This window comes from Cydia amplana, chromosome 20, assembly GCF_948474715.1.
Source record: "Cydia amplana chromosome 20, ilCydAmpl1.1, whole genome shotgun sequence".
NCBI classification, from domain to species: Eukaryota; Metazoa; Arthropoda; class Insecta; order Lepidoptera; family Tortricidae; genus Cydia; species Cydia amplana.
This window is the reverse complement of record NC_086088.1, coordinates 7838440-7853896: the sequence shown is the minus strand read 5'-3', so window position 1 is coordinate 7853896 and position 15457 is coordinate 7838440. Positions and strand designations below refer to the sequence as shown.

General features: G+C 40.7%; 1 protein-coding gene across 1 annotated transcript in view; it reads right to left on the bottom strand.

The window, feature by feature from the left end:
* LOC134657529 (protein polybromo-1) overlaps positions 1 to 15457 on the bottom strand; it is a 54400-nt gene that overhangs the window by 14965 nt on the left and 23978 nt on the right. Inside the window, exons 16-25 of the mRNA XM_063513104.1 lie at positions 14122 to 14301; positions 12437 to 12585; positions 10259 to 10377; positions 7661 to 7774; positions 6809 to 6975; positions 5391 to 5457; positions 4901 to 5006; positions 4117 to 4250; positions 2793 to 2903; positions 78 to 198 (exon numbers count right to left, since the gene is read on the bottom strand). Of these exons, the coding sequence (XP_063369174.1) occupies positions 78 to 198; positions 2793 to 2903; positions 4117 to 4250; positions 4901 to 5006; positions 5391 to 5457; positions 6809 to 6975; positions 7661 to 7774; positions 10259 to 10377; positions 12437 to 12585; positions 14122 to 14301 (1268 nt within the window). The remainder of the gene's footprint in view (positions 1 to 77; positions 199 to 2792; positions 2904 to 4116; positions 4251 to 4900; positions 5007 to 5390; positions 5458 to 6808; positions 6976 to 7660; positions 7775 to 10258; positions 10378 to 12436; positions 12586 to 14121; positions 14302 to 15457) is intronic.

Below are 15457 nucleotides of genomic sequence, written 5' to 3'. Positions count from 1 at the left end.
CTAGTGCCCACACCAATTCCTGGCGTGAATAATGAATGAATTCCAAGATGATGAGAAAACGTGTACGCAGTACGCACCCCCAGAGAGCGGCGTAGCTGGCGAGGCCAGTGACGACTCGTCAAGCGAGTTCTCGAGCAACATCTCCACGTCTTGGCCGATCGTAGTGTTGATGAGGTTCGTGAACTGCGGCTTCGTGTCCTGGTGATAACGAAATTAATCATTATTTCAAGGTGATAGGGTTCAATTTCACACACAGGTTCAAATCTCTTAAGATCGGTTTTCCTAGGATAGCGGTGCCGTTATATAGCGGCCGTCTCCATACTAAATAATACGGCTAAATATGGATGTCGTAGTATTTGTATGGAGACGGCCGCTATATGACGGCACCGCTTTCGGAGGAAACCAAAGCTTTAGGGCCACTTGCACCATACCACTAACCCGGGGTTTAGCGGATTAACCGTAAACCCAGTGTCAAATTGTACTGGTCACCATGGCAACTCCAGGTTTAACAGGTTAACATCGGGTTAGTGGAATGATACAAGAGGCGCTTATGCTCTGGTTTCCTAGGATAGCGGTGCCGTCATATAGCGGCCGTCTCTATACAAATACTACGACATCCATATTTAGCCGTATTATTTAGTATGGAGACGGCCGCTATATGACGGCACCGCTATCCTAGGAAAACCAATCTTTAGCTTTGGTTTCCTCGGAAAACGGTGCCGTCATATAGCGGCCGTAATACAGCGGTGAATGACGTCACTGGAACGTTGCCTATGTAATCCAAATGGCGCGGTTTCCTAAAGGGCGGTGATTCACATCGTAACGTCAAAAAGCGGTGCCGCCATTTGTATGACGGCCGTCTCGACGGTGTCGATAGTTTCGTGAACGTTTTATTTGATAGCGGTGAAGTCATTTCTACTAAAATCTCAAATGCACCTTCTGTACCACGAGATTTCAATAAAGATAAAGATAAAAAAAGATAAAAGATAGTTTATTCAAGTAGGCATAATTACAATGCGCTTATGAACGTCAAATAAAGCTAGGTAGACCGGCTCCAACCCTACACCTCTGCCCCGAGAAGATTTAAATCCCCCCTCAATTGGAGGAGGGTATCCCAATATGGGACCGGCAACAAACTCGGCGGGACACATCTTTTCAAAAATAATTACATCTTATAATTAACATGCATTACGAGAAAATAAGGGAAAAAATACAATTTAAATTACTATAGAATTCATGCAATTATACACATAAGGTGTAATAGAAATTTGATTTAGAAAATATACATATGTACATGGAATCATACAAAATCGTAGCTCTTTCAGAAAACATATCAAATTCTTCACATTCAATAAATGACAGGCGTGTCTCACTCCGCGATTTCGTCGCTTTGCTACAGGTAGCTAAAAGTACATCCGTTCGGCCCCAATTTTGGGGAAAGCCATAAGCCGCGCGTGGCGCTGTCGCCACCTAGCGGCTATATCTGTGCTGATCGTAACAGACTCGTTTTGTTAGAGAGTGAGTCTTCTGTACTTAGTACTATTATTTATTCTGTGTAAATAGTTAGATTATTTTCCTCTTCTGATGACAGTTCATTCTCCAAGTAAATTATTAAAGCTAAGTCAAGGTCGTCCATTGTCAAGATCGGTTTTCCTAGGATAGCGGTGCCGTCATATAGCGGCCGTCCCCATACTAAATAATACGGTTAAATATGGATTCCGTAGTATTTGTATGGAGACGGCCGCTATATGGTGGCACCGCTTTCGGAGTAAATCAAAGCTTTAAGAGGCCGGTATCGATTTTAGTCCCAAAAATGTAAAATTGATAGATTTAGTAGATGAAATTGTGCACCTTTTGTTACGTAATAGAAATAACAAGTACTGGTATCTATTAGCACGTCTTCTTATCTTGCATTTGTACAGATCATTTTTTTGATAACCGACTCACTAAATTAGTAATGATTTTTTTTTCTGATGGACGTTTAGGTAAACTCGCGTAAAGCACTGATTTAGTCGATCTTATTTGTAAATTTCGTAAAGTTTGGACTGCTAAAAATGGTAATTTTGTATTACACATATCCTGTACTCCAACTTTCATAGACTACATTTTTGTTATATGATATTGAACAAGAGTAAATGAAAGTTAGACGAAATCAATTTTCACCAGAAATTACTTCAAAACAAGTGAACATTTTTCGTGAAAATCGACTTAATTTCAACGTAATTTTGATACTTAAACGATCTACAACATTTCCTGAAACTGTTCTTATACATAATTTTTTATAATTTATAACTATAATTTTTTGATGAATTTTTAAAAACTGCTCCTTTTCGTCATATTGCCGGTGACGCACGCTCGGGACCTTATTATTAAAAGGCAAGATGAGAAGACGTGTTAATAGAAACCAATACTTGTTATTTAGATATTACGTAACAAAAGGAGTACAATTTCAACGACTAAATCTATCAATTTTACATTTTGGCTCTAAAATCGTTAACGGAGCCTTAAGCTCCGCTCTATTGGGTGGCACGCAGTCTGAAACCATCGACACGTGAAGAACGTATTGAGTATACCATGGAGTCGATGTGCACGGGGGTGAATGCGGGCTGCTTGGGCGTGAAGCTCCGTCCCCATACTAAATAATACGGCTAAATATGGATGCCGTAGTATTTGTATGGAGACGGCCGCTATATGACGGCACCGCTTTCGGAGGAAACCAAAGCTTTAAGCTCCGCTCTATTGGGTGGCACGCAGTCTGAAACCATCGACACGAGAAGAAATGTTGAGCGTACCATGGAGTCGATGTGCACGGGCGTGAAGGCGGGCTGCTTGGGCGTGAAGCTGTGCACCTCCTGCGGAGAGGCCAGCGCTGGCGGCCCGCGCAGCCGCGAGAAGTAGTAGATCTGACAAAGTAAAACACATTACATAATTTACATATCATTTCATGAGCGTTTCTATTATTTTTTGCTATTTTTTTTTTATATGCTTAAAATTTTAATCATTTCTACATATGTACATATGTTTTTTGCATGCCTGTTGGTCAAATATAGCGACACCACTTATTATAAGATTACCATCACTGTATGTACTACCTATATTTGCAAATAAAACATTTTTGAATTTGAATTTGAATTATATATTGTGACCTTTTTTGCCACTTAAGATAAACAAAATTGTGCAGGATGTTTCTGGAGAAACGCACAGTTGAGGACTGCCAAGCATCTAAGTGGTGATGATGAAGTGATGAAGATAGGACATACACGGTATGTTCCTTATGTCACCTTAGGCCCGTAAGTGGGATTTTCTTCCCGCTACGCGAGAAGAAAATCTCACTTCCTGGCCAAGGCAAGACGTAAAACTATGACAAACCACGGGCGGTAATTCGTAAAGCCCCAGACCGCATATTTATGGCCCTCACCTTCGGTTCGGGCCACAAACCCCTGCGATCTAAAAGCATTTACGAATTCACCTCCCTAGGTATGCAATGTACTATAAAATGCGTCAAGATGCGTATATTATTTGGTATGTGGTGGCACTGTGTGTACGTGTGTGTTGCGCTTTTCCAGCGTGCAATATCGTTACAATTGGATTGTCTTTATTTAAAAGTCTCAAATTATTTTATCCCCAAAATACCTTGATATATTATTAAAATGTTTCTAATGTCAAAAATTATAGTTTCTCGAAATCCAAGTTTACAGTACAGGGACTCGCACACGAACACGTCGTTCTGGGAGATCTCACCTCATCAACCGTGACGTCCTTGGTGTGATCGAACTTGCGCAGCCCCGCGGTCAACTTGCGCGCGATCCGGTTCGACTCGTCGTACAGGGACTCGCACACGAACACGTCGTTCTCGGAGATCTCACCTCGTCAACCGTGACGTCCTTGGTGTGCTCGAACTTGCGCAGCCCCGCGGTCAGCTTGCGCGCGATTCGGTTCGACTCGTCGTACAGCGACTCGCACACGAACACGTCGTTCTCGGAGATCTCACCTCGTCAACCGTGACGTCCTTGGTGTGCTCGAACTTGCGCAGCCCCGCGGTCAGCTTGCGCGCGATCCGGTTCGACTCGTCGTACAGCGACTCGCACACGAACACGTCGTTCTCGGAGATCTCACCTCGTCAACCGTGACGTCCTTGGTGTGCTCGAACTTGCGCAGCCCCGCGGTCAACTTGCGCGCGATCCTATTCGACTCGTCGTAAAGGGACTCGCACACGAACACGTCGTTCTCTGAGATCTCCGTCGGACGACCTGCCAACGTAAACATACGGGTTTCCTATAGTCACTTATTTCGTAATTCGTCTTAATAATGTATTTTTTTTTCTCCATGACTCCCGATTTAACGCTTCTTCCGACCAGTTGTTCCCGGCATCTCTGCCTAGTGCCTGGGCCTACCCCGCCCACGCTTCTTCGTCGGCATTCATTTGGTGGCTATGTTAGCCCACCTATCTGGATGCATGCGATAAACGTGGCCGGCCCAGTCCCATTTGAGCCTGGCGGTTTTATTGCCAACGTCAGCAATGCGAGTTCTAGCGTGGTGTTATTAGGTACGAAAAATAATAATCACTCATGAAGCGCCACTGGCGGCATTGTTACGTTTGACAGTTACGTCGGAATGATCAGCTCAACAATCCGTTACAAGTTACAGAAACGGAAAAAACGTTGTTCCGTTTCTGTAATATTATAGACCGTAGACCTCGGCGGACTTCCTCTGATCAGATCGGGGAAATCCTGAAGAAAGGCCGGGTCAAGAGCACCCTAAACCGGCGAGCGTGTATGACGAATGTTATGAAAGTGAAGGAAGCGAAAGAGGTATGTCAGGATCGTAGCAAATGAAATCCGTGGTCTCTGCCTACCCCTCCGAGAAATAGGCGTGATTATATGTATGTATGTATACGTACATTTGAGGTAATCATCGTAGTCGAGAACTGCGCACTTTCCGACGATGCCCACCAGTGGGCTGGTGTCGTGCATGGTCGTCAGGAGCACCTCTTGCTTGTAGAACGGCTGAAATATACAAACATTTTAACACTTTCATTGCCACCCACCCAAACAAGACATCCGCGCCAGGCCACAAAAATTTCGTCATATATAGATGTAGTACCACGAACCCGATTATCGGGAACGAAATCATATAACACCCGATCATAGACTAGGAATCCTAGGATGTCTTGTCTGTGCACCCGATAGTCGGGTTTTCGGCACTGAATGTGTTAAACACTTTTCTATGCAGATCGTGTTATTGAGTCTACACGTGTCAAAATGTTTTTTTTTTCAATATGCGTTTTCTTTACATGCTTTTATAATTCTTATGCCAACGAAATGAGGTAAACTTCAAGTAGTCATTGTTGTATGATTGAGTGATGTTTTTATTATTGTTTATATACTCACTTTGTTGATGATGTTGGCTACTTCTGCGGGGAAGATGAGGAACGGGCCGCGGAAATAGCATTTGTTGCTGAAAGAAATACATAATAAACATAAATTTGCAATATTTCAATATTTAAAATTTTACTACATGGATTTGATTCAATACCATATTCATCGTTTCAAACCAAAACAAACCTTAAAAGTAATCGCATTTTACATTTAAATGGGTGCAATTAATTACAAAATGTGTGACGCCCCCCAAGTCCAGCCGTTTGATGTTATTAACCGTGTATTAATCGGAGTTAATGCTAAAACGAGGTTGACAAAACAATTTGTCAGTAGAAAAAGGCACAAAATTATGAATTTCTATGGCAGATCGGCAATTACTGCCTACATTTTTTTAATTCGCCGCCTTTTTTCTGATAAATTAAGAATAAGAATAAAAGTATTTATAATAGGTAACTAAGAAATACAGTAGCATGCACAAAAGGTGTCCGGTAATCCCCAAACTAGGGTGAGCCTCCCAAAAAAAAGTAAGTAACAGATGGGACATTGGATAAACTAAACCTAAAAAAAATCTGTGTGAGAGTGGGTGACAAGGTGTAAATTGGTTTGTCTGACTAATTAGTGAGTTACTTACTCGCCGGTCTCCCAGATGGTGTCGACCTGTGCGATCATCTGCTTGCCGCCGTCCGTGACTACGTAAACGTAGTCGTCTGTATGACTACGTAGTAGACTGTGTTGTATTGTAGTGAGTTGTATAAGTAAGACTTACTCGCCGGTCTCCCAGATGGTGTCGACCTGGGCGATCATCTGCTTGCCGCCGTCCGTGACTACGTAAACGTAGTTGTCTGTATGACTCCGTAGTAGACTGTGTTGTATTGTAGTGAGTTACTTACTCGCCAGTCTCCCAGATGGTGTCGACCTGGGCGATCATCTGCTTGCCGCCGTCCGTGACTACGTAAACGTAGTCGCCTGTATGCCTCCGTAGTAGACCGTGTTGTATTGTAGCGAGTTGTATAAGTAAGACTTACTCGCCAGTCTCCCAGATGGTGTCGACCTGTGCGATCATCTGCTTGCCGCCGTCCGTGACTACGTAAACGTAGTCGCCTGTATGACTACGTAGTAGACTGTGTTGTAATGTAGTGAGTTGTATAAGTAAGACTTACTCGCCGGTCTCCCAGATGGTGTCGACCTGTGCGACCATCTGCTTGCCGCCGTCCGTGACTACGTAAACGTAGTCGCCTGTATGCCTCCGTAGTAGACCGTGTTGTATTGTAGCGAGTTGTATAAGTAAGACTTACTCGCCAGTCTCCCAGATGGTGTCGACCTGTGCGACCATCTGCTTGCCGCCGTCCGTGACTACGTAAACGTAGTCGCCTGTATGCCTCCGTAGTAGACCGTGTTGTATTGTAGCGAGTTGTATAAGTAAGACTTACTCGCCAGTCTCCCAGATGGTGTCGACCTGTGCGATCATCTGCTTGCCGCCGTCCGTGACTACGTATACGTAGTCGCCTGTTTTGATGACGCCGGAGCAAACGGTGTTGTATTGCTCGTAATATGTGTTCTCGTCGTCTGTGCCGAGAGGATTGTACATCACCACGTCCTAGACAACACATCATTATTAATATTAAAATACTTCTGCCCGCGACTTCTGCTTGGAATGATGATGATTGATTAAAAAAAACTACAGATGTAGTGCATAATTGTTTTCCATCGTATTTTCTCGTAAATGTTCGTATTTGTCAAGCTAGTTCAGTCAATGTCAGTACTTTTTGTACAGAGACTGACTGAAATAGCAAGACACGTTCGTAAGTTAAAAATAATTGGGCACTACATCTGTGCCTCAAACTGTAATCTTAATCGGTTTAAGAATGAAGAGGTAACAGACAGACAAATGCTTTTTTTTTTTTAATAATGATTGAAGTTAAATAATATAATAAATAATTCTAAACTGGCGATAAAGATTATTAGTATTATTACCTAGTAGACGCAACCGCGCAAATGAGGAATATATGGGTGAATCAACTTTTTCTTGTCACTCGTTGCCATGGTTACGTTCTCCTGGGTCACTCTTTAAAACCTGATTTTTAGGCATTTAAATTCACCAAACACGCTTTTTTGTGATACTTATAAACCCTTTCCATTGAGGGTCGTCTACCAAGCGTGTCAGAAGAAGGTGGTGTACAATGTCTTCTAACAAACTATGCTACTATTGTCTCTTGGCTAGCCGGACAGAATAACAACAAGAAATAGTTGATCCACCCATATGTAGAAAGTCAGTAACTTACGGGTCTCTCCTTTTCCTGTACGTTTTCGAGCACCTCCAATTCCGCCAGTTCATCCTTGTGTTTCTCGACGCGTTCGCGGAACACGGACACCGTGCGGTTGGGCTCGAGGGGCACCTAAACAACAGAAGTTAACATATCAATACTATAACAACCACCAAATACTTGAACAACCTGACTTCGGACGTAAACTTTATAAATGGTGCCTAGAAAAATCATACTATAAGATAAGTGACCACTTTATGTCTTCGAACAATAATTCGTACGAATAGTAATATTTATTAATTTACTCATTGACATAGTACCAATCATTTTATTCGTATCACATGTAATGGCATGATATTTGTATAAGTATTTAGCTGTAAGATTAGTTTTAGTATTAATATTGTACTCCGCATCGCGGTTGATTGTGATGATTCTACCTTAACATAATTTTAAGATCATTGTAACTCACAATATGATAATAAAGATTTAAATTTCAATTTCAATATCATTTCAAAAAAATAATATAGTAAAAACACACTTTAGTAATTTATAAGGTTTTAGTGTTAATGATCGGAATTCTGTCCCTTGGTATCCCCTGATTTAAATTTCCTCAAAATCAGGACATGCTCCTTTTGAGTAGATGGAAACCAGCAGGGCCATTTTTGGGACAATTGGTCGCCCTAATAGGGTATTTTACTGTTATGAAAGTAAATTATTTCACACCATGCATGAAATAAAGCACCAGATAATTATTAGAAAAACATAGATAGCAGTTACTTTTAAACACAAGTTATATTATCTATGTATTAACATCGGATAGAAATATATAAAGTAGGTGAGTTGACCGACGATACGATGTAATGTTTCATATAAATTCCATATTAGCAAATTAGTTCTTAAGTTTTGTACATATTTATATTACTGAAATAAATTAGCAAATCGTTTTGACAGTTTTAAAAAAGTAACTGATTTGACTAGTAGGAAAATACCCTATTGTAAGACTAGAGGCTTCTAGGTTTAACAAGATTTCTGCAGTAGAGGGAAACCTTATTTCCTCGGATCTTTAAAAGTGCTGAAAATAGTATTTGCAATGTTTGCACACGGTTGTATTGCAGTACTAATTGAATAAACCAGTAAATTTAATTTCCTGAACCACCCTCCACGCTTGTGATTCAATTTTGAAATCTTTCGCTTGCCCTGATTTCAATATCAGCACGAGGGGTAAATAACGACTGTGCTCCTTTGTTAAACAAATAACTAAGGCCAGGCGTGGCTCACTCCGCGATTTCGTCGCGTCGCTACAAGTACATGCGGCCCACATCAATATTGGTGTCTAGCCATATAAATTGCCGCGCAACGCTACTAAACGGACGCCTGCTCGCGCTTGCGCCACCTAGCGGGCATATCTGCCGTAATAGACGCGTTTTGTTAGAGAGTGAATCTTCTGTACCTACTATTATTTATTCTCTGCTATGGTCTACAAGGGTGTAATGCATCTCTAATAGAATTTTCACACCACCTATTCGGAAAAGAGCTTTTTCTTCCCTGCTAGGAGGGATCAAAGTGGCACTTTTCCTCCCTGCTAGGAGAGATCAAAGTACATAACACTTTTCTGTTCTAGCACAGTATTTTTACATTTTTTTTGCACATTATTTTTTTAGATTAAATAATCTGTTTAAGCATCAGATTGTGTCAACACTAAGATTTTTTTTTATTTTCCTCATAGTTGATGTGAAAAGCAGTATGTGTCACACGGTATCAAAATTATTTCGTCTTGGGCGTTAACACTTGAATCCCTCATTACGCTCAGGATTCTATTGTAGAATCCATCGCTTCATTCAGGATTCAATGTACGGACGGAAATATATCTTTTTGATCCCTTGTAACACAATAGTACATTATTGTCGAGGATCGGAAGTAGCTACTTGCAGGCTGAGGATTCGTTTTAAACGGACGACCTTGGGAGTCCGTTTAATTGAATCCGAAGCCAGCAAGTAGCCTTCCAGCCGAGTCATATATAGTGCTTTTGTCAAAAATGATGCAAGAAATAGAAATATTTTACAGAAGCAACGTTCAAATTTTCACAGAAAAAGGTAAAACCATTAAAAAGATTTACTTGCCGCCTTTGAAAAAAAAAAGTGTATTTTTCTGCTGAAAATACGCCAACCTATTTGAGACACCTAAATAGTCGCGGTACCAACATTAAGCCTGTAATAGACTATCGCACCGCACCGCGACCTTAGAGTGTCGCACCCATAAGTGAGAGTGAGAAAGAGATATCTGTTTCTCGGTCTCACTTATGAGTGCGACGCTCCAAGGTCGCGGTGCGGTGCGATAGTCTGTTACAGGCTTTATAATAATAAGTGCTGATCATCTGTTTGGCTGTTTAAGGGACCTATGTCTTCATTTGATATGGCCATTTAAAGTTTTAAAAAGTTTGGAACTCGTTAAATAATGGAATTTGTATGCGACATTGCAGTCCCGAAATCGAGACTGCAATGTTTTTAACTTTTTAATTTTTTGAATGACCATAAACTACGCACTTCGCGACCTATTTTTTAACCGGCAACGTCGACTTTGCCGTCCATTTTTGAGAAAAGTACTATTCCCGCTCACCTCTCTTGGCACGAGCGTCGCTTCTTTCTCGGCTCCCTCCCACACTTTGATCTTCTTGAACCAACGGTGCTTGGAGTTGTACCGGCTCTCGCACACATACACGTCCTTATCGGCGTACCCTGAATTAACAAACAATGTCTGTATTATTATAGTGCAGTGTTTTTCAAATTTTATTGTGTCACGGCCCTTTATGACCACTAAAATTTTTTCGCGACCCCCAAACCCCGTTTCTACGTTTTTCTATCTAGTACCTATAACTTTGGAACCACAGACCAGTGTTTGTAACGCACCTTTCTATCATTCACTAAGTTACATATGCATTTTGGCTGAATATCCCCATCTAGCAAAAAAAGCCCTCAAAGTTTTTATCCCATTTGCTACTTCATATTTATGCGAGCTGACGTTTTCATCAATGGTCGATATCAAAACCAAAAAAGCGGCCAAGTGCGAGTCGGACTCGCCCATGAAGGGTTCCGTATTTAGGCGATTTATGACGTATAAAAAAAAACTACTTACTAGATCTCGTTCAAACCAATTTTCGGTGGAAGTTTACATGGTAATGTACATCATATATTTTTTTTAGTATTATCATTCTCTTATTTTAGAAGTTACAGGGGGGGGACACACATTTTACCACTTTGGAAGTGTCTCTCGCGCAAACTATTCAGTTTAGAAAAAAATGATATTAGAAACCTCAATATCATTTTTGAAGACCTATCCATAGATACCCCACACGTATGGGTTTGATGAAAAAAAAAATTTTTGAGTTTCAGTTCGAAGTATGGGGAGCCCCAAAAATTTATTGTTTTTTTTCTATTTTTGTGTGAAAATCTTAATGCGGTTCACAGAATACATCTACTTACCAAGTTTCAACAGTATAGTTCTTATAGTTTCGGAGAAAAGTGGCTGTGACATACGGACGGACAGACAGACGGACAGACAGACAGACAGACAGACATGACGAATCTATAAGGGTTCCGTTTTTTGCCATTTGGCTACGGAACCCTAAAAAGGAATAAATAGATTGAATTTGGAAAATGATTTAATCGTCTGCGTGTCGCGGCAGGAACCGCGGTTTGACAAATTAAGAGTCAGAATGAAACAAGCTCATTCTTCACACTGAATACAGTTAAACCTTTACTTTTAAAATACAGTTTACCTATCTAATAATGATTTGTTTTATTAATATGTACATTAACGAACTTTAAATTTTAAAGGATTGGATTATTTTTAAGTTTATAAAATGAAATTGCTTTGCATAAGTTTCTCTCAAAGCTGAACTTCGCGACCCCCTTGGACAAATGCCGCGACCCCCCTGGGGGTCGTGACCCACACTTTGAAAAACACTGCTATAGTGTGTCAAAGGACTGTCTTATTTCAAACATAGAGAGAGTCATACTATCTTTGTCTTACACTAGTACTAGCACCCAAAAGAAAAGGATGAGTGTAGTTTTCTTTTTGTTCCTATTTACTGACAAATTGGTTTGACCATCTATACTTTGAATATATTTCGTAAGGCCCACCACAGAGTAGGAGGTTAGGGTGACTTTGGTTTGTTTTAGAAAACAATGCAACAAAAGAAATACTATATTTAGTTTTTGAAAGGTTTAAATTCGATTGAAACAAAGTGTACATTGTAATGCACATTGGGCCTTACGTGGCTGAATTATATTTTGGTAATCTTATAAAGAAGGGAGTACGACAAACCCTGGGTCGACAAGCTAAGAATGGTATTCCATCTGTCCAATATCTTTGTCCAATGCGTATTGCGTCTCACATTTTGCTTAATTAGAGAGTGAGACGCAATGACATTGGACAAAGAAATCGGACAGGTGGAATGCCACCCTAGGGGCTATTCATAAATTACGTCATTTCAAATTAGGGGGGGACATCGGATGATGGTAGCATGACGTGGGAGGAAACGGTGTCATTCGAAGCATGATTTTTGGATGATTTTAGGGGGGGGGGGGTGCGTATATCTGTCCGACCTCCCCCCCCCCCTTTATCTCCGAAAGCAATGGGTCTAAAATTTTGAAAAAACAATACACAAAATAGTTCTTTACCTATAGATGACACCTTATTAGAAATGTGCAGTCAAGCGTGAGTCGGACTTAATGTACGGAACCCTTGGGACGCGAGTCCGACTCGCACTTGGCCGGTTTTTTTTAATGTGCTAACCTTCGGGACGGAACTTGAAGTACTCCTTGACGTTCATGACGTAGCAATGGCCGGCTATTTGGTCAAGAGGGATGTTCCGGAAGGTTTCTGTTTTGAACACCTCCTGTTGGAGGAACTTGCGTGTGCGCACGTGGAACGTCTCGTGAGGCCTGCGAAAGGAATACGTGTTACAATTGTGACTTTTGTCTATCATTGATAGTGTATAAGTCGTGGCTAGAGCTTAAAATTGATGTAACGATGTAGTAATCATTTTCTCGAAGTTGCTAACCGATCATTTCATATCGGTTGGCCACTTCATGAAAGTCAAACATAACCTAACCATATATTTACCTTCGTACTTGAATAGTTAATAAAATGGTCATCGAATTGAAATTTGTCGTGAGTCATTTTAAAATGAACGTTTCAGTCACTCGCGTGACATGTGTCGGGCGGCGGCGGCACGCGGCGCGTATTTTTTTTTAAATAAAAATAACACAGGCAGCTTAAAGCTGATACGTACACATCAATGTCCACTTGTGTTTTGTAGTCTACGAATATGTTTATCCAGTTTGTTTAAAAAAAAAAAAAAAAAAAAAAAAAAAAAAATGGGGTACATCTTACACAGATCAACCTAGCCCCAAACTAAGCAAAGCTTGTACTATGGGTACTAGGCGACGATATACATACTTATATAGATAAATAAATACTTATATACATAGAAAACATCCATGACTCCGGAACAAATATTAGTGTTCATCACACGAATAAATGCCCTTACCGGGATTCGAACCGAGGACCATCGGCTTAGCAGGCAGGGTCACTACCCACTAGGCCAGACCGGTCGTCAAAAGAGTCGGTCGGTTTTAAAAGAGTTTATCGAGGGTGCACTGATCACTGACTCGGGTAAACTGTTCCACACTTTCACAACGCGGTTAGATAGGAAGTGTCGTCTGGGGTTGCTACTACTCTGCGTCCGTGTCAGTTTCAAAGAGTGTCCTCTCGGTCTGTCAGTTATGTTGCGAGTAAAAATATCGCATAACCCCTGTGAGTATTTTATACGTTTCTATCAAGTTGCCGCGTTGCCTTCGCTGCTCCAAGGTTGTCAGGCCCAAATATAATGATATAAAAAGCGGCCAAGTGCGAGTCGGACTCGCCCATGAAGGGTTCCGTATTTAGGCGATTTATGACGTATAAAAAAAAACTACTTACTAGATCTCGTTCAAACCAATTTTCGGTGGAAGTTTACATGGTAATGTACATCATATATTTTTTTTAGTTTTATCATTCTCTTATTTTAGAAGTTACAGGGGGGGGGGGGACACACATTTTACCACTTTGGAAGTGTCTCTCGCGCAAACTATTCAGTTTAGAAAAAAATGATATTAGAAACCTCAATATCATTTTTGAAGACCTATCCATAGATACCCCACACGTATGGGTTTGATGAAAAAAAAATGTTTGAGTTTCAGTTCGAAGTAAGGGGAACCCCAAAAATTTATTGTTTTTTTTCTATTTTTGTGTGAAAATCTTAATGCGGTTCACAGAATACATCTACTTACCAAGTTTCAACAGTATAGTTCTTATAGTTTCGGAGAAAAGTGGCTGTGACATACGGACGGACAGACGGACAGACAGACAGACATGACGAATCTATAAGGGTTCCGTTTTTTGCCATTTGGCTACGGAACCCTAAAAATGTCACTCACCGGAAGTAAACGTTGGCGTACATCATGGGCACTCCGTCGCCGTTGGTCCAGACCCGCACGGCCTGCACGACGGCGGGCTCCTTGTTGGTCTTGTCCGGCTGCACGTACAGGAAGTCGCCCTTGTCGTACTTGGTCTGGGGCTGCGGGGCGCCCGCTGGCATTGTTTCGTCCGTGCTTGACCTGCGAATGTATAAAGTTGCCGTCATTGGAACTTGCGAACTATGTAAACAAACAATGTAACTTTGTTTTGTGACTGTTTCTCCTTGAATTTTCACACTACCCCATCAAACACAATTCAAACTATACACATATACACTATTGAAACGGTCCGTTCCGTAAAATACATAAATATATAACTGTATCTTGGATATTTAATTAAAAGTTTAAAATGGTTTCATAAGTTAGGTTATTAGGACCTGATGGAATGACGTTTTTGTTTCTTTTAAATTTTACAATTGTCTATGATGGGTAGTGTTGTGACTAAAGTTTGTGATATAAACCCGTTACACACTACCCAACTCACGCTCTGTACCTACCGCCGCGGTTGTAAAATACATCAATACATCATTCTTCAGTACCAATTTGTCTTCTGATTGTGATTAAACAAATGAAAAATAAGTAACTACTTGTTTTTTAATTTTGGTATTTTATTACTCGATATGGTTTGACATTAGTAAAGTAGTAAGTAAGAGTCTTGCCCATCACTAGTAAATTCATCATTCAGAGACAATTTCAATATGGCGGTTTGTTTACATAGTTCGCAAGTTCTAATGACGGCGAGTTTAGGTGGTATAATGTGGCTGCTTATAATAGTAATTTTTTAGCTTTGATTACAATATGTGACGAAAATTCACGACGACGCTTGGTTTAAGACACTCGCAAGTAAGCGAGCTAAGCGTCATCAGCCCGACACTTGTTCGCCACGGGTAAATTACACCTGCCAGGCCTGTGGTCGTGTTTGCTCCCGTATTGGCTTACATAGCCACGAAAAACGTTGTCGCCCTACCTGACACTGTTTCAATAGTCTGTAATAGACTTCAAGGCCATTTCAGGATTGCCATAAAACAAACCTAACCTATCTATAGGATAACCTAACGAAAATCCTGAAATGTTAACGGTTTCAGTTTTATGACTAATGATAATATGACAAACGATATATTATGACTTAAATTTTATGGGTAACAATGGGACCTCGTATGTATACCCTAAAAGTTGTCTTTCAACCAAAAAATAACTAGTACTAACAGTTAAACTACTAGGCAGTACTTTTTAATGTTGGATACTCTTATGACCATTGATATAGAATAAAGAACTGGATACCCAATCAGCCGCAAAA